General features: G+C 34.1%; 2 protein-coding genes across 2 annotated transcripts in view; one reads left to right on the plus strand and one right to left on the minus strand.

Annotated features, from left to right (window-relative positions):
- The window catches only part of LOC127851661 (ultra-long-chain fatty acid omega-hydroxylase-like), a 134890-nt gene extending 110714 nt beyond the window's left edge, over positions 1-24176 (minus strand). The window contains exon 1 of the mRNA XM_052385484.1: positions 24120-24176. The gene's annotated coding sequence lies outside the window, so the exon portion shown is untranslated. The remainder of the gene's footprint in view (positions 1-24119) is intronic.
- Positions 1-24308, plus strand: part of LOC127851658 (E3 ubiquitin-protein ligase XIAP-like) — a 51196-nt gene that overhangs the window by 17008 nt on the left and 9880 nt on the right. Inside the window, exons 2-5 of the mRNA XM_052385478.1 lie at positions 22044-22106; positions 22229-23250; positions 23468-23582; positions 23808-23962. Coding sequence (XP_052241438.1) covers positions 22064-22106; positions 22229-23250; positions 23468-23582; positions 23808-23962 — 1335 coding nt within the window. The 5' untranslated portion in view covers positions 22044-22063. The remainder of the gene's footprint in view (positions 1-22043; positions 22107-22228; positions 23251-23467; positions 23583-23807; positions 23963-24308) is intronic.

Below are 24308 nucleotides of genomic sequence, written 5' to 3' on the forward strand. Positions count from 1 at the left end.
GTTGTAATGTAAACAGATGTTAATCAGAACCAACAGTACTCAAAAGAATTATAAGTTAATAAAAACACAAATATTGATAATCGCAATTTTGAGTAAATATCGTACATGCATTAAGATGTAACAATAAACATAAAACAAGTGTTGTCCAAAAGCAAAATTCATTAACAATACTTTCGTTTTGATAGTATAATGTACAGTTTCTCTCATTCAAGTAAAATATCAACTGCAAAAACAAATTTGTAAATTTGATAAATAAAAAACAGAAAAAAATATTCTACGATACTGTAAATACAAACTCCAAATGGTCTTTTTTGTTGTCTGTAAAGTGATGCATTATGTTTTTGTAATAAATTATAACCTGAGATTTAATTTAAAAGTAACCAGACCTTGTCAGATATAATATCTTGCAAGATGCATGAAGAACTGATATTTTGCAAATTAATTAATATTTCTCAGGGCTTTTTTTTTTATAAAACAAGTCACATTAAATCATAACATTTACAGCTAAAATGTAGTACGTGTTTTTTTTTGCTTTTCATAAAAACACCATATTTATATGCTACTGTTAGCGCATTAGAGACTTCCTATTTAAAACAAAAAAGTATTAAGGCAAAAACTATAAAATTATTTACAACACAGAAATTAATATAAACCATTCAAAATATAGATTATTAACACCCTGTTCCAAACTATTTATCCGAAACAAAATATAGACTTACATTATAACACTGCAATACATATGTACTACTGTAAACGCCTTACTTAATACTTCCTTTTTTGAACAAAAGAAAGTATTAAGGCAAACACTGCACAATTATATACAACACCAAAAGTAATAGAAACCATTCAAAATATAGATTATAAGGTTCCAAACTATCTATCCGAAATAAAACAAAAGACAGTCATTAGGCTTAAACTTTTACAATAAAATATCTATATACTCTCTCTCCTGTTAACGCCTTCTTAAAGACTTCCTTTTTGGAATAAAATAAGAATTAAGGCCAACACTATATAATTATATATAACAGAGAAAGTAAAATAAAGCATTTTTTTAAAGTTGATTTAGCTCATTGTTCCGAACTATCTGTTGGAACAAAACAATATACAGTCATAATGCTCAAACTATACAACATAATAATAAAATAAGAATATCAAAACATAACTTTTTTCATCGATTGATTCGGTCATTATGCAACAATTTGACAAGTATAAGCAATTATACTTTAACAATAGAAATATATTTTTATGTTCCTTATTTGTAAAACCAGCCTTGAGTCTCTGTTTAAATACACCATTATTTCAAGAGCAATCAAATATGTTTTTTTTGTAATCCAATTAAAAAACATTTAAAGCAATTTATTGAATCAAAACTACTTATTTGATTATCTTAATCACTGAAACATCATCAAATATATAGAACACATCACATATATGTTAAACACATACCGGTAAAACATCTATATAAAAGCAAAGTTGACTAGACATTTATGGCTTGCATTAATAATCTGTGCTTATAATATATGCACTTATTTGCAAAATAAAACTAAAATAAAATCTGCTGGTATTTCTTAAGCTTCTCTCGTCATTTATCACAATGGTGTGTGTACCCAATTATTATAATATATGCCTCCAAATTAGAGTTGAATAACACATGCAACCACAGAAGAGCATACTCCTACCATGCTCAGTCTTTTATATCTGCTTTTAAGCCAGTCTTGTTATTTTATAAATGCGACTCAATTTAAAATATTAGAAATGCCATCATATTTAAATGTTACATTCTACTCAAGTTAAGTTTAACACAGACAGAATAACTAGACGTAGTAAGTCCTATATAACTCCCCCATCCACCAACTTGGAAGGAGGCTATGCTACATTTGTAAATTAAATGTGAAATCTACCCATATGAATGTGTTTGCGATAGTCTGTCAGATCATGAGTAATGCCAGATAAAAAAATGAAGATCAGTAAAAACATTCAATAATTATATCGCCCTTTATACTGGCTTCAAAAAGCATAGTAATACATACACGATTGTTTTTATTCAGTGGCCAGTTAAACAGAGTTTGGGCAAGAAACATATATTTACAAACTTTACCTAACAGGGAGACCCTTTGAGGCATACATGAATGCATAACGTATAACAATACCGAATACGCAATTGGGATTGAGTGATCGGTTCAAGCGGAAACACAGAATATTGTATTTGAAAACGAGTGTTTGATATTTATTTTTGTAATTTCCAATATTGTCAGAAATAATACATCTGCAAACAACACTTCATATATTTGCGTTTCATCTAATATGGAAATGCCGACATGGACTATTTAAATTGTTCATACTTAGCATCGACCAATAAAATATAACGAAGGTGGGAGTTGTTAACCTTTTTTTGATCCCGTATGACATTCAAAATTTCTGAAAGAAAATAATTTGCTCGTCCACATTGACTCATGCAACTTTTCATAGTAAGTAACAATATGACAATTTTTCAATATTAAATAACTCGACTAGATGTTTTGACTAGAAGTGTCTCATGTAAACAAAGAAAGGAAAGTAATACATCCAATGTCGTCTATCTTAGACTAACACATCCCGCACATTTTAAAGTCCTTAACGTACGCATTATTCCACATTATATTCGCATCGTTTGCAAATGAAAGTGTCCGATCCTGCACTGTGTAGAGCTTCCCCTACACAGTGCGGCTTCTTGTGGAAGTAGCACTCGCACATCCCACAACGCATCTAAAATATATCATAATAATTATATATACGGTACAATGAACAACAATAAATCAATTAATGGTATTCAAATAACCTTATTCGTTCTTTTTTTCTAAACTAAGACATCATAAACTTATTGAACGGTTTTATTTCAAACATATCAATAAATTAGGCACTTTATATACAGTTTTCCTTTGCCAGTGTTTTCGTCATAAAATATGACATTGATCGGCATATAAAGTCATTGATACTCATTTGAGTATTTTCGGACATGTGAATTTGTTTAAGCTGTAACTTGACCTAGATATTGGCCTGAATGTATTTCAATGCGTATAACGGTAAACTATTCTACAATTTTCTATTGTTATACCGGATTACCAAGTTTCCTCTTTAAATACATACAGCGATAGATTCGTAACTCAAAAATCTATTATAGATCAATAGAATCTGTTAATTTCCCACACGGTGAGAGAGCAAATCAAAGAGCAAAATGATGATTTTTTTTTTAATTTACAATCTAAGAATGAAATGATTTTAAAATTTTAAAATTCTTACCAACTTTTCCTCCCCTTCTGGTTTCCAACCACATGCAGGACAGCACTCTTTAACATTCACTGAATATAATACATGATAAATGTAGGTCATGTGAAATATTATAATACAAACAATTTAACATATTATCCCTAAAAATTCGATAATGACATACATTTATGATAGACAAATAAGGCGCTTGAAAAAATTGAAAAAATAAACTGTAAAGGGTCCGTTAATATATGATGGCTTGTACTTATACCTACACTTGCCTTATACTAAATATGTGGAATTTGTTTGATACAAAAGCATTCATAATATAGTCTTAAGTGTTGAACTTTCCACTAAAAATTCAGTTGTAACATTCAAATGTATCGATACCTTCATATAAAAGAAGAGTGGCTGCAATCTCTTTTCTTTTGTTGAGCACATCCTTCCTTTCAAAGATACATGGCAACCCCAAAATATGGTTTTCTGCGAACTGAAATTAGTAAGTGTTTGAATAATAGTAACGCATTTAAGCAAAAGGCCGGTTATGATTTTCAGACAGTGTTTTACACTGTGTACATGTTCCTGAAATTTTGATGTATAGTATAAATTTAAATTTCACATATTTTTCTTAAAAAAAACAACAGCTCCTACGAAAAACATCTAAGGTTTAAACTGTTAGTATGATCCTTGTTATCTTGAAATCGACATTGTGTCGTCAATTTGAAAAAAGGTTTGACATTAACACAATTTCATCACATTTTAAAGAAACATAGATTACAGCGATTGATCGTCGTACCATCACTATGTAAATGCCACTGTTGAAACCATCAGTCTGTTTTGAATGAACTGGAACTTCCAGCCTCCAGTTTGTGTTGTCATTCAAGGTTCGTCAGAGAAAGTTTCTGAAGAAAGAATGGCAACATGCAATGAAACGACCAATATGTTTGAACATTTACATAAAAAACAGAATTGTTTAATTTTCACGCGAGAACAAAAACGGAAAAAATGTTTTGATAAAATGTAGTTTATGTTATCAGTTGATGCTGTTCACTACAGTACATTATTCAACTTACTTCCAGTTTTGTAACATGTGTCTTTGTTGGAAGGCTGTTTCCCCCAATGAGTTATAATAGTACAGTACTTTCTTTTTCGGCTCAATAACCTATAAAAATAAACTAGAGCTATCACTAAGAGTGATTCATTCCCCCCACCACAAACCTTAATTTAACAGTTGATGTATAAAAGTAATGTGATTTCCATTTGGAATAAATGTACACTGTCTATTCTCGATAGAACTCACTAAGTTACAACTACACATTAAGTTTGATGTTTGTAGTTTGAAACACTTTCATAATATAGCCAATGTTGAAGCTGACGCAGTGACCTTTACCATGAGATCTGAGAGTGCTCAAAATTCATTAATATGCATCTAAATATGAAGGTTGTTAGTGGAAGCACTTTACCGGTAATCAAGAGTCTATGTTAATTTTTGTTTAATGAGAGAACACAGTGTGACTTTAACCTAGTGACAAAAATATAGTTTGATATGTAGAACTTATTGAGGTGCTTATACATATATGAAAAATAAAGATTTTAAATGGAATCACTTGAAGTTTTCCATTAGAGGTCCATGTGACCTTGACCTTTGACATAGTGAGCTGAACAAGTGTTGTCGCCATAGGATGACTTATGCCCACTATAAACGCTTTCCTAGAAGTTATTGAAATGCACTTAATGACCCCGTGACCTAGTTTTTGACCCGGCATGACCCATATTCGAACTTGACCTAGATAATGTCTAGATACAACTTCTCACCAAGTTTGATAAAGATCGGATGACAATTGCTTGACTTATTGAACGGAAACTAATCCGGACGGACGGACTGACTGACGGACGGTGCGATTTGCGTGTGTGCGCGCGTGTGTGCGCGTGTGTGTGCGTGTGTGTGTTTGTTTATGTGTATCTTATAATCTGGGAATCTAATGCACTCCCTCAGCAATGTTGAGGCTGTGCATCCCAGCTTTTTCGAGCCCGTGACTCTCTTTTTATAGGCCGTTTGCCTATAGTTGTGATCGCCGGTATCAACCTGTAAATACACAGATAAACATTTGATATAATATCAATATAGATCATTTGAATGCAACCAAAAGAACATTATAGTAGACCCGGTTGAATTCGGTATGTAGAAGATACGACTACACTGAATTAAGTTCACTTTAATAATTTTGGCACTTACTATATAAGATAATAATTATATTATAATGTTAACAATTACTATATATAACAGAATAATTATAATACAGCTAATGCGAGCTGAAGTTCCTCCGATGCAGCAATGAGCAGCTATGTTATCATTAGTAAAAGCTAGCAAAGTGTAGTCGAATATAACCAAAAAATATAACAATTCCATCGTCAATAAAGTATGACATTACTCCTTTGGAACTATACTTTAATCAGTAAATCGTTCCTGGACGGAGTTCTGTGACAGTCCAACGAGTTCAGTTACAGTTCTACAACGACATTTTATTTTAAGATACATACTCGCGACTCGCGGCGTGTAGGGAGTGTATGTATTCAATAGTATGAAAATCTGGCCGGATACACATATTTATATAGGTATTATATATTTTATAGTATGTAACAGGATGAGAAAAGTAGGCAGCTTGACCAGGGCTCAAACCCGAGAACCTTCACTTAAAGGGCAAATGCTCTACCGACTGATCTGCCTGGTCGCCTACACGCACTCTCTCCTATATATTGACGCAATTAATTTAAGCTTTTAATTGGACAAGAAAGTGGAACATATTGTATAGAAAGTAATTTTGTTTGTGCTTCAATACAATGAGGTCTAAAGACCTGCATAATGAAAATGAAAGTAAAATTGTGAGAAAATTATAATTTACCAAAAAATATACATATATAATGTAAAAATACACTCGAAGTTGTCGATCCGTCGAGAGCAACCAAACCAAAATATCAAAGTAAAACATGGAAAACTCATTTATATTGAGTCGTTTCATGAGGCATAATGAAAGGTGCAACATCTCTAACGCACCTAAAGAATATAAAGCAAACCGTTAATATTTAAAACATTGATATTTACGAGCTCATTTGTACTCTCGTTAGCCTGTTACCTATGGTCGAGACCTTAGTGGCATTCAGGTAACCGTGAGCCGACGATCACAAATTGTGCACCAGTAGATGGTATTGAACTTCCTTTTTTGACACGTGTGTCATCCTTGAAGCGGATTTGGTGAGAACCTATAGTGAGTGACAGCATATAGAGAAGTTATCATAAAACAGAGAAATAAAAATCCAAATAATACTAGGCCAGTGAACTGCTTGTCGTTGTGAGCTCGTTTAAATAGTTCAAATATTGTATTCCATTGTCAACATATACATTATGTTCTTCCTAATGTTATACTTTCATAACAACAATACAAGCATGGCACTATATACAGCACAGGCTTTGCTTGTTGCTGTTCCAATACTGTCAATGCATGGCATTCTATTGTCAACAAATACAACACGCTCCGCCTGTTGATATATGTACATGACACTAGCAAAGGCATGGTATTCTATTTTCAACATGTAGAATATGCACCTCCTGATGTCATCACATAAAACCAACCAAGGCATAACATACTCCGCCTGACGTTAAATGTTCATGACCACATCAACGGCATGGTATTCTATTGTGAACACATAAAGCATGCTCCGCCTGTTGCTTAACGTTCATGACAACAGGCAAGGCATGATATTTTGTTGTCAAAATAGAGAAAATGCTCTGTCTGTTGTAGTATGCTCATGACAACAGCAAAGGCATGGTATTCTTTTATCAACATATATAACATACTCTGCCTGTTGTTATATGTTTATGGCAAACGTCAATGCAGGATATTATTTTGTCAGTATATAGAACATGCTCAGCCTGTTGCTATGCGTTCATGATAACAGACAATGCATTATATTCTATTGTGAACATATAGAACACGCTCTGTCTGTTGTCAAACGCTCATAACAACAGTCAAGGCAGAATATTATTTTGTCAACATTCTTTGCCTTTTGTTATAAGTACAATTTATAGAACATGCTCCGCCTGTTGTTATTCGTTTATTACAACAATCAAAGCATAGTTTTATATTGTTTACATATAGAACATGCTCTTACGGTTGTTATATATTCATGAGAGCAGTCAAGGCAGGGTATTCTATTGCTGCCATATAGACCATGCTACGCCTGTTGTTATATGTTCATTACGACAGTCAAGACAAGGTATTCCATTGTAAACATATAGAACATGCTCTGCCTGTTGATATATGTTTATTACAAAAGCCTAAGCATGGTACTCTTGTCAACATATAGACCATGATCCGCATGTTGTTATGCAATCATGACAACAGTCAATGCATAGTATTATATTGTTCACATATAGAACATGCTCTTAATGTTGTAATATGTTCATGACAACAGTCAAGGCAGGATATTCTTTTGTTGACATATAGACCATGCTACGTCTGATGTAATATGTTCATTACAACAGTCAAGACATGATATTCCATTATCAACATATACAACACGCTCTGCCTGTTGTTATATGTTCATTACAACAGTCTAGGCATGGTACGCTATTATCAACTTATACAACATGCTCTGCCGGTTGTTATATGTTCATGAAAACGGTAAAGGCACGGTTTCCTATTGTCAACATATAAAACATACTCTGCCTGTTGTTATACGTTCATGACAACAATCAAGGCAAAATATTATATTGTCAACATATAGAACATGCTTTTGCTGTTGTTACATGTTTATTACAACAGCCAAGGCATTGTAATCTATCATCAACATATGGAACATGCTCCGCCTGTTGTTATGCGTCCATAACAATAGTCAATGCATAGTATTATATTGTTTACATAAAGAACATGCTCTTAATGTTGTTATATGTTCAAGACAACAGTCAAGACATGGTATTTCATTGTTAACATATAGAACATGCTCTGCCTGTTGTTATATGTTCATTACACCAGTCTATGCATCGTACGCTATTATCAACCTATACAACATGCTCTGCCTGTTATTATATGTTCATGACAACGGTAAAGGCACGGTTTCCTATTGTTAACATATAAAACATACTCCGGCTGTTGTTATGCGTTCATAACAACAGGCCATGCATAGTATTATATTGTTTACATATAGAACATTCTCTTACTGTTGTTATATATTCATGACAGCAGTCAAGGCAGGGTATTCTATTGCTGCCATATAGACCATGCTACGCCTGTTGTTATATGTTCATTACAACAGTCAAGGCATGGTTTTCCATTGTTAACAAATAGAACATTCTCTGCCTGTTGTTATACGTTCATTACAACAGTCCTAGGCATGGTATGCTATTATCAACTTATACAACATGCTCTGCCTGTTGTTATATGCTCATGACAACACGGTAAAGGCACGGTTTCCTATTGTCAACATATAAAACATGCTCCGCCTGTTGCTTAACGTTCATGACAACAGGCAAGGCATGTTATTTTGTTGTCAAAATATAGAAAATGCTCTGTCTGTTGTAGTATGCTCATGACAACAGCAAAGGCATGGTATTCTTTTATCAACATATATAACATACTCTGCCTGTTGTTATATGTTTATGGCAAACGTCAATGCAGGATATTATTTTGTCAGTATATAGAACATGCTCAGCCTGTTGCTATGCGTTCATGATAACAGACAATGCATTATATTCTATTGTGAACATATAGAACATGCTCTGTCTGTTGTCAAACGCTCATAACAACAGTCAAGGCAGAATATTATTTTGTCAACATTCTTTGCCTTTTGTTATAAGTACAATTTATAGAACATGCTCCGCCTGTTGTTATTCGTTTATTACAACAATCAAAGCATAGTTTTATATTGTTTACATATAGAACATGCTCTTACGGTTGTTATATATTCATGAGAGCAGTCAAGGCAGGGTATTCTATTGCTGCCATATAGACCATGCTACGCCTGTTGTTATATGTTCATTACGACAGTCCAGACAAGGTATTCCATTGTAAACATATAGAACATGCTCTGCCTGTTGATATATGTTCATTACAAAAGCCTAAGCATGGTACTCTTGTCAACATATAGACCATGATCCGCATGTTGTTATGCAATCATGACAACAGTCAATGCATAGTATTATATTGTTCACATATAGAACATGCTCTTAATGTTGTAATATGTTCATGACAACAGTCAAGGCAGGATATTCTTTTGTTGACATATAGCCCATGCTACGTCTGATGTAATATGTTCATTACAACAGTCAAGACATGATATTCCATTATCAACATATACAACACGCTCTGCCTGTTGTTATATGTTCATTACAACAGTCTAGGCATGGTACGCTATTATCAACTTATACAACATGCTCTGCCGGTTGTTATATGTTCATGAAAACGGTAAAGGCACGGTTTCCTATTGTCAACATATAAAACATACTCTGCCTGTTGTTATACGTTCATGACAACAATCAAGGCAAAATATTATATTGTCAACATATAGAACATGCTTTTGCTGTTGTTACATGTTTATTACAACAGCCAAGGCATTGTAATCTATCATCGACATATGGAACATGCTCCGCCTGTTGTTATGCGTCCATAACAATAGTCAATGCATAGTATTATATTGTTTACATATAGAACATGCTCTTAATGTTGTTATATGTTCAAGACAACAGTCAAGACATGGTATTCCATTGTTAACATATAGAACATGCTCTGCCTGTTGTTATATGTTCATTACACCAGTCTATGCATCGTACGCTATTATCAACCTATACAACATGCTCTGCCTGTTGTTATATGTTCATGACAACGGTAAAGGCACGGTTTCCTATTGTCAACATATAAAACATACTCCGGCTGTTGTTATGCGTTCATAACAACAGGCCATGCATAGTATTATATTGTTTACATATAGAACATTCTCTTACTGTTGTTATATATTCATGACAGCAGTCAAGGCAGGGTATTCTATTGCTGCCATATAGACCATGCTACGCCTGTTGTTATATGTTCATTACAACAGTCAAGGCATGGTTTTCCATTGTTAACAAATAGAACATGCTCTGCCTGTTGTTATACGTTCATTACAACAGTCCTAGGCATGGTATGCTATTATCAACTTATACAACATGCTCTGCCTGTTGTTATATGCTCATGACAACACGGTAAAGGCACGGTTTCCTATTGTCAACATATAAAACATGCTCTGCCTGTTGTTATACGTTCATGAGAACAGGCAATGCAGAATTTTATATTGTCAACATATAGAACATGCTTTTCCTGTTGTTACATGTTTATTACAACAGCAAAGGCATGGTACGCTATTATCAACTTATACAACATGATCTGCCTGTTGTTATATGTTCATGACAACGGTCAAGGCATGGTTTCCTATTGTCAACATATAAAACATGCTCCGCCTGTTGTTATGCGTTCATAACAACATACCATGCATAGTATTATATTGTTTACATATAGAACATTCTCTTACTGTTGTTATATATTCATGACAGCAGTCAAGGCAGGGTATTCTATTGCTGCCAAATAGACCATGCTACGCCTGTTGTTATATGTTCATTACAACAGTCAAGACATGGTATTCCATTGTTAACATATAGAACATGCTCTGTCTGTTGTTATATGTTCATTACAACAGTCTAGGCATTGTACGCTATTATCAATTTATACAACATGCTCTGCCTGTTGTTATACGTTCATGAGAACAGGCAAGGCAGAATATTATATTGTCAACACATAGAACATGCTTTTCCTGTTGTTACATGTTTATTACAACAGCCAAGGCATGGTACTCTATCATCAACATATGGAACATGCTCCGCCTGTTGTTATGCGTTCATAACAACAGTCAATGCATAGTATTCTATGGTTATCATATAAAACATGCTCTTAATGTTGTAATATGTTTATGACAACTGTCAAGGCAGGATATTTTATTGTTGCCATATAGACCATGCCACGCCTGTTGTTATATGTTCATGACAGCAGTCAATACATGGTTTTCTATTGTCAACATATAGCCATGCTCTTCATGTTGTTATACGCTCATAACAACAGCAAAGGCATGGTTTTTTATTGTCAACATATATCATTTAATAAAATAATCCTCTACCTGCTAGTTGACGTTGATGACATCAGTTCATGTAGGTTGTATTCTATCCTCAAAGCACAGACAATGATATTCCTGTTGTTATTTTACTCATAACAACATTCGACGAATCGTACTAAGTATATTGAAAGCAATTTCTCTATAATTTTAACCAGTCTAATTCTACATAATATATTTTATTTTAGAATGAACGAAAACTGATGGTGGCAAGTATAATAAAGGTACTGGTAATTCTTGATAGCGAGTAGTATCTCGAAGTTTTTCAACATTTACCTTTATGATAGCAATATGTTCTACCAAATAATCACACACATGTTATCAAGTCATGTTGATGTATCTTATGGGTTTTTCTTGCAAGAAAAATAGTGTGAAAATCTGGCGACGTTTTGCTAAATTGACATAAATATTACGTCGTCGCCGGGGATATGTTCATTTTGGTTATGCGAATGGATGCTTGGTTTTAATGATTAAGTTCAGTCACAAATTATTTTAAAAGGCACCATTGTCTTGCACCAATCTACGATTTAATAGTGTTACAAATTACTTAATGGCATCAATTTGCTAAAACAAATATGTTCAAAACTGATTCCCGCAATACTACTCTTACGTTTGTTTAATTTCAGCGTTTTTGGATCATTTTTGAACGTTAAATACACTTAAAACTACCTTTAAACTACCAGATATAGTTATATCATAATATGCAGTTATCAGCATGCATCATACATTTATAATTACCTGAGAAATCAAAACTCCCAAAATTCTTCGATGACCGCACTTGTACAAACGATGTGCATGTACAATATTCAAACTCATTAATTATATCTTCACAGTCGCTTAAAGATAGACAACTTCCGAAAAAACTGTTTTCTTTCCACGAGAAAAGTTCATTCCACGTTGTTTCCATCGCGCGAAAATGCAACCGAAACCATGTGCATTTCACATAGCTAAAAATAAACCAGGCTATACTTTGACCGCTTTATTTATAAACATAAATTTCCAGAATCTATTTAAAGTACCTCGTTGACGCATGCGCATAACATTACCATGCCTCGCCCGTTGTAGTTGTCTGCCTCCCGAGTCGTTCGATGTAGATTACTTATGCGAACAAGGGAAAGTGTGAGTAAGTTAACAGTCGACGTGATATGAGCGAAAAACATGTAAAACGGTCTGAAATAACCTGGTTGCTAAATACACCTCTGTAAATAGGGATTTACTAGTTATTTTTGATAAGTTTGATTTAGATGGAAATGCGTAAACCATACCATGCGTGTAGAAAAGAGTAAAGCCGCAGACAGTATATCACTATGAAACATTACGAAAGACAATAACCATGCAATTATGGTAGCAAAAGTTATGGCTTTTCCACACGCACCTATTTATATAAGAACAGTATTCTGATATTTTCGTATTTGTGAAATTATTTATTTAAATAGATTGGAAGCAAAACTGCATTATTTGTGATGCTTATGCATAATTATAATATCAATAAAAAAGAAAAATAGAAAACAAGAAATTTGCCTGCTATAGGGCTAGAACCCGAGACGTCACAATTCCAAAGCGCGCGAGATACCACTATTCCACGCAGGTTTGAGAATTGTATGGCAGTTGAAATGCTATTTTGGGTAATACATGTTTTTAAAATAATGGATAGAAAGAGAAACAAAAGTGTTTTTTCAGATTCTGAATGATGGCATATTGTTTTTGTTCGAAGCCGTGAGTGTTATTCCGCTTATTTGAATATAACGCATATGCGGTTTTTATTCAATAATAATTATCTTTATCATTTTGCCAAATTGTAAACAAGTTCCGTTATTGACCACCATACAAATGCGTTTGTAAGCGATTGAAAAAAATACCATACAGTGCTACGACGAGAAAATCAATATTCTCTGAAAGTTAAGCTTTATTTATGTACTTAACAGCGTAACTAAGTACTGCGCAAACAAAAGCGTAATGGCTAACTCGTTTACTTTTTCCACATATTAAAGAATGTAATGTCACAATACAAACCCATTTAAATCAGTGATCCAGTTTAAGAATTGCTTGACGTCAGACCTTTACCACTGTTTCGTAAACTAACGATCGGGTAAACAGATATCATAATATCGTTCACAATAGTCGCGCTTTGCACACATTGTGGATATTGAGATATAAAAACAGAACAAAGCAGAACTTGTATACGTTAAACCTTATAAATAGGATACTTATGTGAAACGTTCTCTTAATTATTAGCGAACAGGACGACTACTTTATAAGGATAATTTATTACAAAAAAAGACACAATTTATACGCAAAAATGATTTGTAAATATAAATATGGACTCCATATACAATTTTGGTGCGTACATACAATTTGGCAAGATGACGACTTCATTGTGTTTTGGACAATTGCGCAAACACACTGTTCGTGAGAATGATATAAACATTTCAGATAAAAATCCCAACAAAACTAAGCAGAACGTTTATACTAGGACCTTATTAAGGGGATATTTAGAGAAACATTCTCTTAGTGATAAGAAAACAGGAAGGCTTGTTTAAAGAACAAATCAACAACAACAGAAGGCTCGTTTAAAGAACAAATCAACAACAACAAAAACACAGGAAATAACTTGCACAGTGTTTACAAAACAAAAAGGAGAAGTAAAGGCCTGATGGTTTTTTTAGCATCCAAAGGTATATACAGTTTTATATTCAAAGTTTATATGATGTCACCTAAGTTGTTTTCGCTTTCAATTTTCTTATAAAGTATTCTTTAGAACTCGAGTTCCTATCCGTATATGTCAACCATGGTCTTTATTGGAATATAAAAATATAAACATATAAATGTCATTGGCATTCCGACAAATAATCCAAAAGCAAACAATTATAATAATTAGGTATTCTGTGAAAATCACTTACAGTTTGAGGCATCTTTCATGATTTTTATCGTTTATTCAAGTAACCTGAAAATAAAATACCATGACCCCTTGTGAGGACCAGTGTCCTGGTTGCAAATAAGCGGGTTGGCATAAGTCCAGGTGGCGTATGTTCGTCATTGAAGGTTTGAAAGGGCGCGGATAAGGAAGATTTATTTAATATCATATTAACAAATTAAGATATTTGATCCGTTAATAGTTTAGTTATGTCCAAGATATATGACATTCGTTTTGCCAAATGTAGAACTGATTGACTCCAAGTTTCATAATACCTTTTGTATTCAAACGAGGCCTTTGTACGAGTTATTGATGTTTCATTCTCAAATTGTCATGCTACGCCTATTATGCTATTGATTAAAAGAACAGTTAATACCTTGTAATTTGAAACAAAATCAAATACCTTTGTTAACAACTCATAACAAAACCACGTCAACAAGGTCAGACGATAATATTAAAAGAAAGTGATAAAGATACTGTCATTAAAAAGGGATCAACAGATAAAACTTATTAAAAATAATTAACCCATTCTATGATAAAAATTATTTTATAATATGGGGCCTGTATTTTGTTTATGGGTACAATTCGACGTTATGTTTCGGAGAATTTTTAATATCCATAGGTTCCACATGGTTATTTGCCACAACTGATAAAGCAGGTGCTTAGTGTCATTTCTTCGTATTACCAAAAGCTGTATACTCACTTCGAGTTTAATTTTATAAATGACTTTTCGATTTTATGTTTCTGTAAAATTTCTTATAGCACGTTTGATTATGTTTAAGGGACATGTTCACAGTGTGGCCTTTTAAAAAGTGAATGTGGTCCCGTCTGGGTTCTATGCGAGTCTCTCACGCTGTACCCACGTCTGTCCTATCCGCTTGGCATCTGCATCCAGGACGCGACGCCAGTTTTTTTATTTAGGCAACCGTCTCTTCCGTTTTTCTTTGGGGTTCCATGTCAGAGATTACCTTGTCGTATTGGAAGGGTATTGCTCATCTTCCTGAGGCAGGTGTTGATGAAGACCTGCATTTTCTTTATAGTTGGGAGGTTTTCTAGATCTCTGCGCCAAAAGAGTCTTGGCTTAACGATGGTATTGAAGAGAATAATCATCGTGGCGATGACTTTTGCACTGCTTTTGCTTTACCGATGCGGGTTCGTACGTCTGCATCTGTCCCTTCATCGTTTATCAGATTTCTTCAGGCATAAATGAAACTGTCCATCTCCTCCAGCACAGCGCTTTTGACTGTGTGTTTGGAGTCGCTGGATGCGCTGGCCTTGAACACCTTGCTCTTCCTTGACTTCAAGGTGAGGCCATTTCTAGCTGAAATGTCCGCAACTATATTGATCTGTTTATGCATGTTTTGTTGAATGCGGGAGAAAAGAGCCAGATCGTCAGCAAAGTCAAGGTAGTCAAAGTGTTTTCTGAGTGTCCACATGATTCTGTTTTGCTTCTGATCTGTCTTCATGACTCAATCCATGACCAGCATGAATAGGGCAGGTGAGAGTAGGCAGCTATGCCTAACCACGCTTCTCATTTCGAAAGCATATACGAGTACATGGAAGACTCTACTAGTATTTCCTTTATAAGACTTCCTGATGTGTTGATGTTCTTTTCTGGCAGTGTTGCAGTAGTAGAGGATCTCCCGTTAAACGATGGCGAACGCATTCTCATAGTCGATGACGTTCACATACAGTGGCGAATTCCATTTCATGACATGTTCAAGAATGATGCGCTAGGTTTCGATCTGATCCGTGCACGATTTTTCTGTTTTGAAACAGGCTAGTTGGTCACTTATAAGGCGTTTTTTATTCGGTTAACCAGGATGCGATTAAACTCCTTTCCTTGGATGGACAACGATGTGATTCTTCGGTAGCTGGAGCAGAAACTGAGGTCGCTTTCTTGGAAAGCTTGATAATATATCCCCATGTCCACTCTGTTGGTATTTTTTCTTCATCCCGTATCTTGCTTTAGAGCGGGAAGAGTAGCTCGCACTGGTCACGACGTCAGCGTTAAACGCTTCTGCGGGTATAGTGTCAGGTGTTCAGATTTGCTTTTCTTCAATGTCTTGATGGCGCTGCTGTTTAATTTCTTCGTGGGAGCGGATAATTCGATTGGCAGATCGGTTGTAGATGGCAATATATCCGGTGGAATAGCGTGAGCTGGCGGTTGAGTAGCCCCGGGAGTTTCAGTCATCGTCTTCTTCTGCCCTTTGTCATCTGGTATAAATCCTCCATTTTTGTCCGGTCCTTGACTCTGGTTTGGGAAACTTTTATGCCAATCTCTTAGAATGGAATGCAGGTCTTTGGTTAGGTTATGATGTGCTGCCAGCATATCTAGTTATTAATTGTGTAATGTCTGCTCTAATACTTCGCTTGCCTTACATATTTGCCTTTTTGTACTTTTTTGTGCTTTCACTTTTGCGGCTCGTGTTTTGCTGCTGTTGACAATGCGTTTGTGTCCTTTTTTTTTCTTCAACTTCCTGAAGCGTCTATTCTGGTATGCCCTCGTGGTTGGTGACTTCGGGCCCAGTACTGCTTGGCATGCTGAGGTCTCTCCTACCTTCACTTTCTGCCACTTTAGCTTCATCTTCTCTTCTTCAAGTAGCTCATCTATGATCAGGAACTTGTTGGAGTGAGTGGACTTGATTTCCTCTTCATTCAAGACGTATTTCAGCGTAGCGGTGTTGTAACATTTGCACATGCTTCCCCTATTTAACTCCTCTTAAGCTTAAGTTTCAATCGAGCGACAAGGAGATGATGGTCCGAAGCCATGTTTTGCTCCTCGCTTGGCACGTTCACCTTAAAGAGATCGACGAAAAATCCTTGTTATGCACATGTTTGCGACTTAGTTCTCCGTTTACATCTTTTGTGACACCAAAGTTGTCTTTTGTATCCTTCATCCGATGACCAGGTTACTTGTGGCACACAGGTCGGCGAATATCACACGGTTGTCGTTCATCTCAACTAGCCCTTGCTTCGCCATAATCTCCCCATATACTCGTACGTCAATGCCAATCGTGGAGCTGAATTCATCCATAAGGATAATGATGTTTCTCGTTGGTCTGTCTTGAATGATGATTGACAGTCTGTTGCAAAAGTTGTCCCTCTCGTCAACTTAACTGTCTTTTCATTGGGCATAGCTCTGGATTGTGTCCACATTGAGTCTTTTCTTCTTCGTACATGTAAGGAAAGAGGTCGTCATGATCCGTTGTCCATGCTAAGTGTATCGGTAAATGCGTTAAATTGCTTTACATTCAATGATCTGGAGTAAACAGTTCCATTATAAAAACCATGATATGGTTTAAGGAAGAAACGAAAATGTTCGTTTGGGCTCGAACCCGTATCCTATGGATCAAAAGTTCTTTAGGCTATCGTGATTGTTATATTTTACATCGCATTTTGTACTTCAAGTTAGTTACTGATCCACGTGCTGTAACGACATTCAACGAAAATATCAAGATATTTCCAATATCGTTTAGCGTTCATTATGCCATTTTAGATTAATTAAAATAATTTATTAACGAAACTGTATTTTCAGAATGACACCATTAGTAGTGTTTCGCTTTCTCACTAACAGTGCTTTCACTTTTTTGAATCTGTGACAAACAGTTAGAAAACTTTCATATCGATTATGTGTGTATAACCGGGCTTTACCCGGCTCAAAACAACCCGAATATATGATTTCTTGTATATTTATACGATTTCCATGTCACTGAAACATATTATAAACATGGTATCAGACATTACGTCAATATATGCAAAGTAACATATATATAAAACATATCATGTGTGGCCTTTAACAAGTTACAATGAAATATAAATAAAAGATCTGGTAACATGTCAAAATGGTACATATATAACATAAACATACAAATACATTATATCTCAACTCTTTCTCGTTCTCGCTTACCATTTTAGGAATGTGTACGGAACTCTCTCTCTCAAATCAATCTCTGCGGATACTGTGCTTATGCTTTTGAAGTAATGGCAACTCTTAAAAGTAGATCTGAACAAGTCAGTGGCCAAGTGGAAAGTGACCAGAAGAAAAAGGCAAGAGCGGGAAAACTCACTGGTCAAGCACGACTTAACATTTACCTAACCTTGACATAATCACATGCTTGACTGACTTTAATTATTTAGACTGGTCACAGGATAACAGCATAATAAATAAACCATGTTAACATAATGAGATAAAGGGAAGTAATTACATAAAAACAGAACAAAAGAACATAATAATTTAAATGAATGTTTTAACCCGGTTACATGTGAACAAGTCTCTGTAATCAAGTTTGTGTTTTCATAAAGTGAATTTATATGAACACAGATATCATTTACATTCTTGTCCGAAATTAATGGCTTCACTTCTCTTTGCAAGTCTAAGATAAAATATGACCTATTTTCCTTCCAATGTAATACTGTTTACTTTGTCGGTGAATATTAATTGTTCAGGTACTGAAATGTATGAAACATACTTATACATACACTTAAAGTGGAGCAAATCGTAATTATAAGGAATGAGGCTAAGGTACGCACATGTCGATAAACGTCAGTATACATTGACACTTCAAAAAGTTTTATCACGATAACGGGGATATATATATCTTAATGTCTATGAGTTCATTATTAGATGTGTTAATGTCTAAAATAAATATTATTTTCACATGACTGTGTGCATTTTATTTGACAGTTATCATATTACTGCTGTATCTAACTTTGCGACAGAATATATTAACGCTTTTTAAATTCGTTTAAAAAAATATCGAACTAAGTCTGAATATATATTTTTTTTTTTTATAAACATGCAACAAATCTAGGCCAACAATTTAAAACTGCCCATTGCTTGTGTAGACATTGACAATTACGTTGATAATGTCTTCTATGTTGCCATGAGGATTAAACATTTTGACTCAAGTATGAGATCTTAAATGCTTAATGTGTTAAAAATGTATAAAAATGTCAAATCAAATGTAATGTGAAAAGAATACTTACGTACTCCGATATATGTTATATATTTTTAAGAATCAAGAAAGGCAATCAAATTCCTTCTCTGTTGTTTAGAATATATTAATCAAAGGGTAATTATTCGGCAGAACTATATTAGAGTTCAAAGCTAAACTATTATTTGTTTAACACCAATAGGCACATGGACTTTATGATTTACCTAGTTGATAAAGTGAACTACATTTGTTTGAAACACATGCTTGAGGTTCGTTAATCAACAAAAAATGCGGCTGTACTAGGTGAACTTGACCAGGGACATATACACTAATTTTTAATAGATCCCAACATTACTGATTTCTATTGTCCCTCATATGTTAAGAAGATATATAAATATTGGCGTAAATTCAAGAATTTTACATGACATTGCAATAAATAAAATATTAAATACCTTAACAAATAGTGTTTCAGTAATTGTTTGGTAGTTCTAGTCTCATAAAATTGATCAAAAGTATATGTTAAAACAAAGCGTCCATTTTGGTATACTTCACATGCATGTATACAGCTTAAGAGTTAATAGTACACAGTATAAAAAAATATTTTACCATTTTACTTGGTATATAAAAGGAATATTCTAGAAAATCATTTATATTTATATATATATATACAATATATCCAATATACAAATATCTTAACTATTTTGAAAATTCAACGCCACATAAGAACGTCGGACTTAAACATTTTCTTTCAAAATCAATAATTTTGCTCTCTCGTTGTTTAAACGGCTTAACCTGCCTTAGATTTGTTTCTGTTATATTGGTATTTCATATTCAGATACTTATTGCACATATTTATTACTGTCATATCCAGTTGGTTGTAGTATTCGATTTCAAAGGTCACAGTTCAAAGCTTGACGGCCATCGGCAAAACCTAAATTCATTTCGCCATTTCGGCATACATGGCAATGACAAGGAAACAACGCTTATCCATAATAGTTCATATTTAATAAAACATGTATACAGACAATTCAAGTACACATTCATAGATATGCATTAAGGTAGGCATGTAAACATACCCATACACAATCATTAAACAGTCAAGTAACAGCTAGTTCATAAAGGGTATTCTTCTTAAAGCTTCTATAAGATATTTACATATACCTGAAATGGTCTCCTTCTAGCTTCTTAAAAATATTTAAATATACCGTACATGTCATTATTATAGCAACTTATTATAAGTTGAAGCTTTATTAAGATGTTTACATATACGTAAAATTATCCTCTCTTAGCTGTATACGAGATTTACATAAACCTTAAATTGCCTACATCAAGTTCCTTTAAAATATATATAGTTTCTTGATATTGTCTTCTTATAGCTTCTTAAATATATATATACATATACATACAATTGTCTTCTTGATGACGCTACAGTGTTGAAAAAGTTCATAGCAGGCCAAAATATATATCGTATATGTTGATTTTTAAAGGTATATTATTATCACAGCATAATCTTTGTTCAAGATCAATATCGTTTAACATACCTGATTTCATTTCTAATATGTTGGATGATAGTGTAAAATGGGCTCATTCTGGATGAAGATCAGATTTGGTAATTTTCAACAAACAATTTTCTCAGGCAAATGATGATTTGAATATAAAATACATGTAAAGTATAGGCATTGGCTGAATGGCTGAACGCCATGAATGCTTATATAAGTATCATATGTTTGCATATAAATAAAATTATATTATTAACAACGTTTGGGCTAATATTATTGAAATGGTGATAAATGATACCTTTAATTCCCATAGACCATAATTCACCATTGGCAGAGTGAAAAAGATCGAATTTGATATTATACATAGATAGATGCATTATTATTATAATAGTTAACCAATAATGGATATTTTGATCTGTTATTTTTATACAACGACAATGGTCTAAGTATAGACAACTTTTGTGAATAACTGCTGGTTGGAGATTATCGGCTGACACTATCATTTATCATTCGCTGGCGTATCGAACGAATTGATGAATGGTTATATTTATTTTTAACGAGTTACGATAAGAAAACAAATGTTATATGAGCAACGTAACACCACAACTAAATTACATACGTATTATTATACGTAGATCAGAGGTTAAATGTCAATATTCCACTATATTTCCCAAAACACAACGTGTTGCAACTGTTATTTAAATTCCCATTACCTTTTATTGCATATGCTTTGTATTGGCCTCCTTAATGTACAAAATATGTAAAGTTATTATTATTGCTTTATGAATTGCTAGTGCATTGCTTTTATTTTGATGCATTAATGAGAGAAAAGATTTCTATTAAATATCCAGGGACAAAACTAATGAGTCTTGGACCGACCTATTATATAAGTGTGATTCTTTATTTTGCGATTTTTTTTATGATCCTTGTTGTGGTCCTTTATTAAATTGAAACTTACTCGAATGCATTTTTGGCATTTATTTCCTACACGGTGTAACACAAATCTACGCGTAAAAAACAACAACAAGAAATAAGCTGGACACAAAAGCAAAATCAAATGTAATATGTTTAAATTCATTATTTTTAAAAGTGCACATCCTTGTCATTTGTTAAATTATTTTCTTTGGTTATATATTACGATTTGCATGATTAAAGAAAATCGAAAACACTAAATCGAAATATCGCACTATGAAACGTCAGTATATAATTGTTAAACAATCAAAATCCACAACTAGAACATATTTCTACTTATAGAATATGAAATCCAACCGTTTATGATGTCTTCGACAAACTCAAATTCTGCAGAACAACATTCAGGTATGTGATGAGGTAAAATAAAAAAAACAACACTGGTATCCGATTTATTATTATGTGCAAAGTGAAAGAATTATTTGTATATACATTACGCACTTGTTTACTTTATTTATAATGTTTTACAGAAACGGAACCTGAAAACTGCGTTGTATGCGCCATTAAATTGGGACCACAACTAAACAACACAGTTCATAACAAAAATACGCCAAGAGAAAGACGAAGATACGCAATTACTTTGTTGCGAACAATCGCCAATTTACAAGCAAATAGTGAGTGGAGTGAGCTGAGAGTATATTGTCGTCACAGATCTATTTACCTTATTGCGAAAGCTAAGTGGCAAGAACACTGGTTCAAGAATGTCAAACGACTTCCAGCAACTTTCATGGGATACATAGACACATCGGGCGAATTGAAGATCTGCGGAAAATCTCGCGACAACTCTCAAGACATACAATCTGCGTTCGCCTCATTGGATTCTTTCATTAAACCTGAAAATGTGTTTTATATCAAATATGACGATTTAAATAAACCCATTTCAGTGCCTGATTGCAAAAGCAAAGCGTCTCCAGAATATTCAGACAACATTTCAGTATGTGATTGCAAGGGCAAGGCGTTTCTGGAATATTCAGACACGATTGCATTGTCTGATTGCAAAGGAAAAGTATTTCTTGATTATTCAGACACAAATTATTTTGACTGTTTTAAGACACATGCTGGATCGACATTGAATGTCTGTCCAACCAACCCACCTGAACATAATGTGCCTGCTCAAGAAGCCGAGCAAATTGAACAGGAATCACATTCAGTTCAGGCAGAGGACGAATCCGATGCTTTAAGTTCGATAGCCCCCTCATCTAGCACAAGAGATTTTCCCAGTGTGCAACGTGATTTGTCTAGTTCCAATCACAGACATTTGATTCTTCATCCAAATAACCATGCTTATTTTAGCTTTGGCTATAATAATGGTGATGGAAACTTTCGATTTGACGGTCAAGAATCTTACAGACAGACAGTACGAAATGCTGATGATGAGTCAAATGGCGAATTGTTACCGAATTGTCAGCATGAACACGATGATATAACCCCTCATAACGATTCATTTCGACAAGGAAATAACACACTTCAGAATCCTGAGCCGAATTACCCGGTATGAATGCACCGTACACGATACAATTATGATATATTCATGATAACACAATTATGACCAAAAATATGTAGCAGTAGATATACTGAATTGGATTATATAAATTATGAACCAAAACTATAAAATTTACTTGTTTTGCAGTTTGCAAGTTATTATCGCTGCAATATTGATATTGCAGTATGCTTTATTTAAACGTACATGAATTAAATTTATAAATCAGACAGCAAAGTATCCCAACTTTAAACACGAAGAGGTTAGGAGACAATCGTTCTCTACTTGGCCAAGGACGCGGCCGTCAGGTCACGACTTTTCACCGCGAGGGTTTTTCTATACAGGTAATTCCTGTCTAAATAAAACGAAGGCATTGCATATCAATTTGTTACAGTTGAATGAATTTCAATTATTATAATTTGTAATGTACATTAATTCTTTATTTATATTTTACTACCGTTTGAATTGTTTTATAAGTGTATTCAGACACCCTTATTACAATATAGAATCAACGACACAAAGGAGTTTACATTTGATGTTAACGGTATTAATACATTTCTACAATACAGGGATCGGTGACCTGGTTAGATGCTTCTGCTGTGGGATTGGATTAAAAGACTTTTCGGATACTGATAATCCGCTTATGGAACATGCCAAACATTCGAGAAATTGTGCCTTTCTCTTAGAATTGTTTGGTAGCCGAGAACAATTACAAAGATACACGGTATACATAGCTTTACTTTTTAGAACTTAGCTCTGATGTATACGAGTCACTTGTTTTACATGCGATACATAAAGGACCAGGGCGTGATAATTAAGTTTTGCCTTTCTGTTGATTCAGCTAGAGCTCAATTGTGTATGTTTGTGTGTTTTAAATATGAATTTTATCCCATTTTCACCGCGACATTGACGGTATAACACGTTGTGGAATATACTTGCTTGTATTCAACACTGTGGAATATACCTATCGCGTGCACGGACTACTTTTTATATGACGTCATGCGATATGCGCTAAAATTAGGTCGATATTGTTTGGTTCATTTATCGAATTTTAAGGTCACCCATTAGAA

The sequence above is a fragment of the Dreissena polymorpha genome, chromosome 11 (genome assembly GCF_020536995.1).
Source record: "Dreissena polymorpha isolate Duluth1 chromosome 11, UMN_Dpol_1.0, whole genome shotgun sequence".
In the NCBI taxonomy this organism is placed as follows: domain Eukaryota; kingdom Metazoa; phylum Mollusca; class Bivalvia; order Myida; family Dreissenidae; genus Dreissena; species Dreissena polymorpha.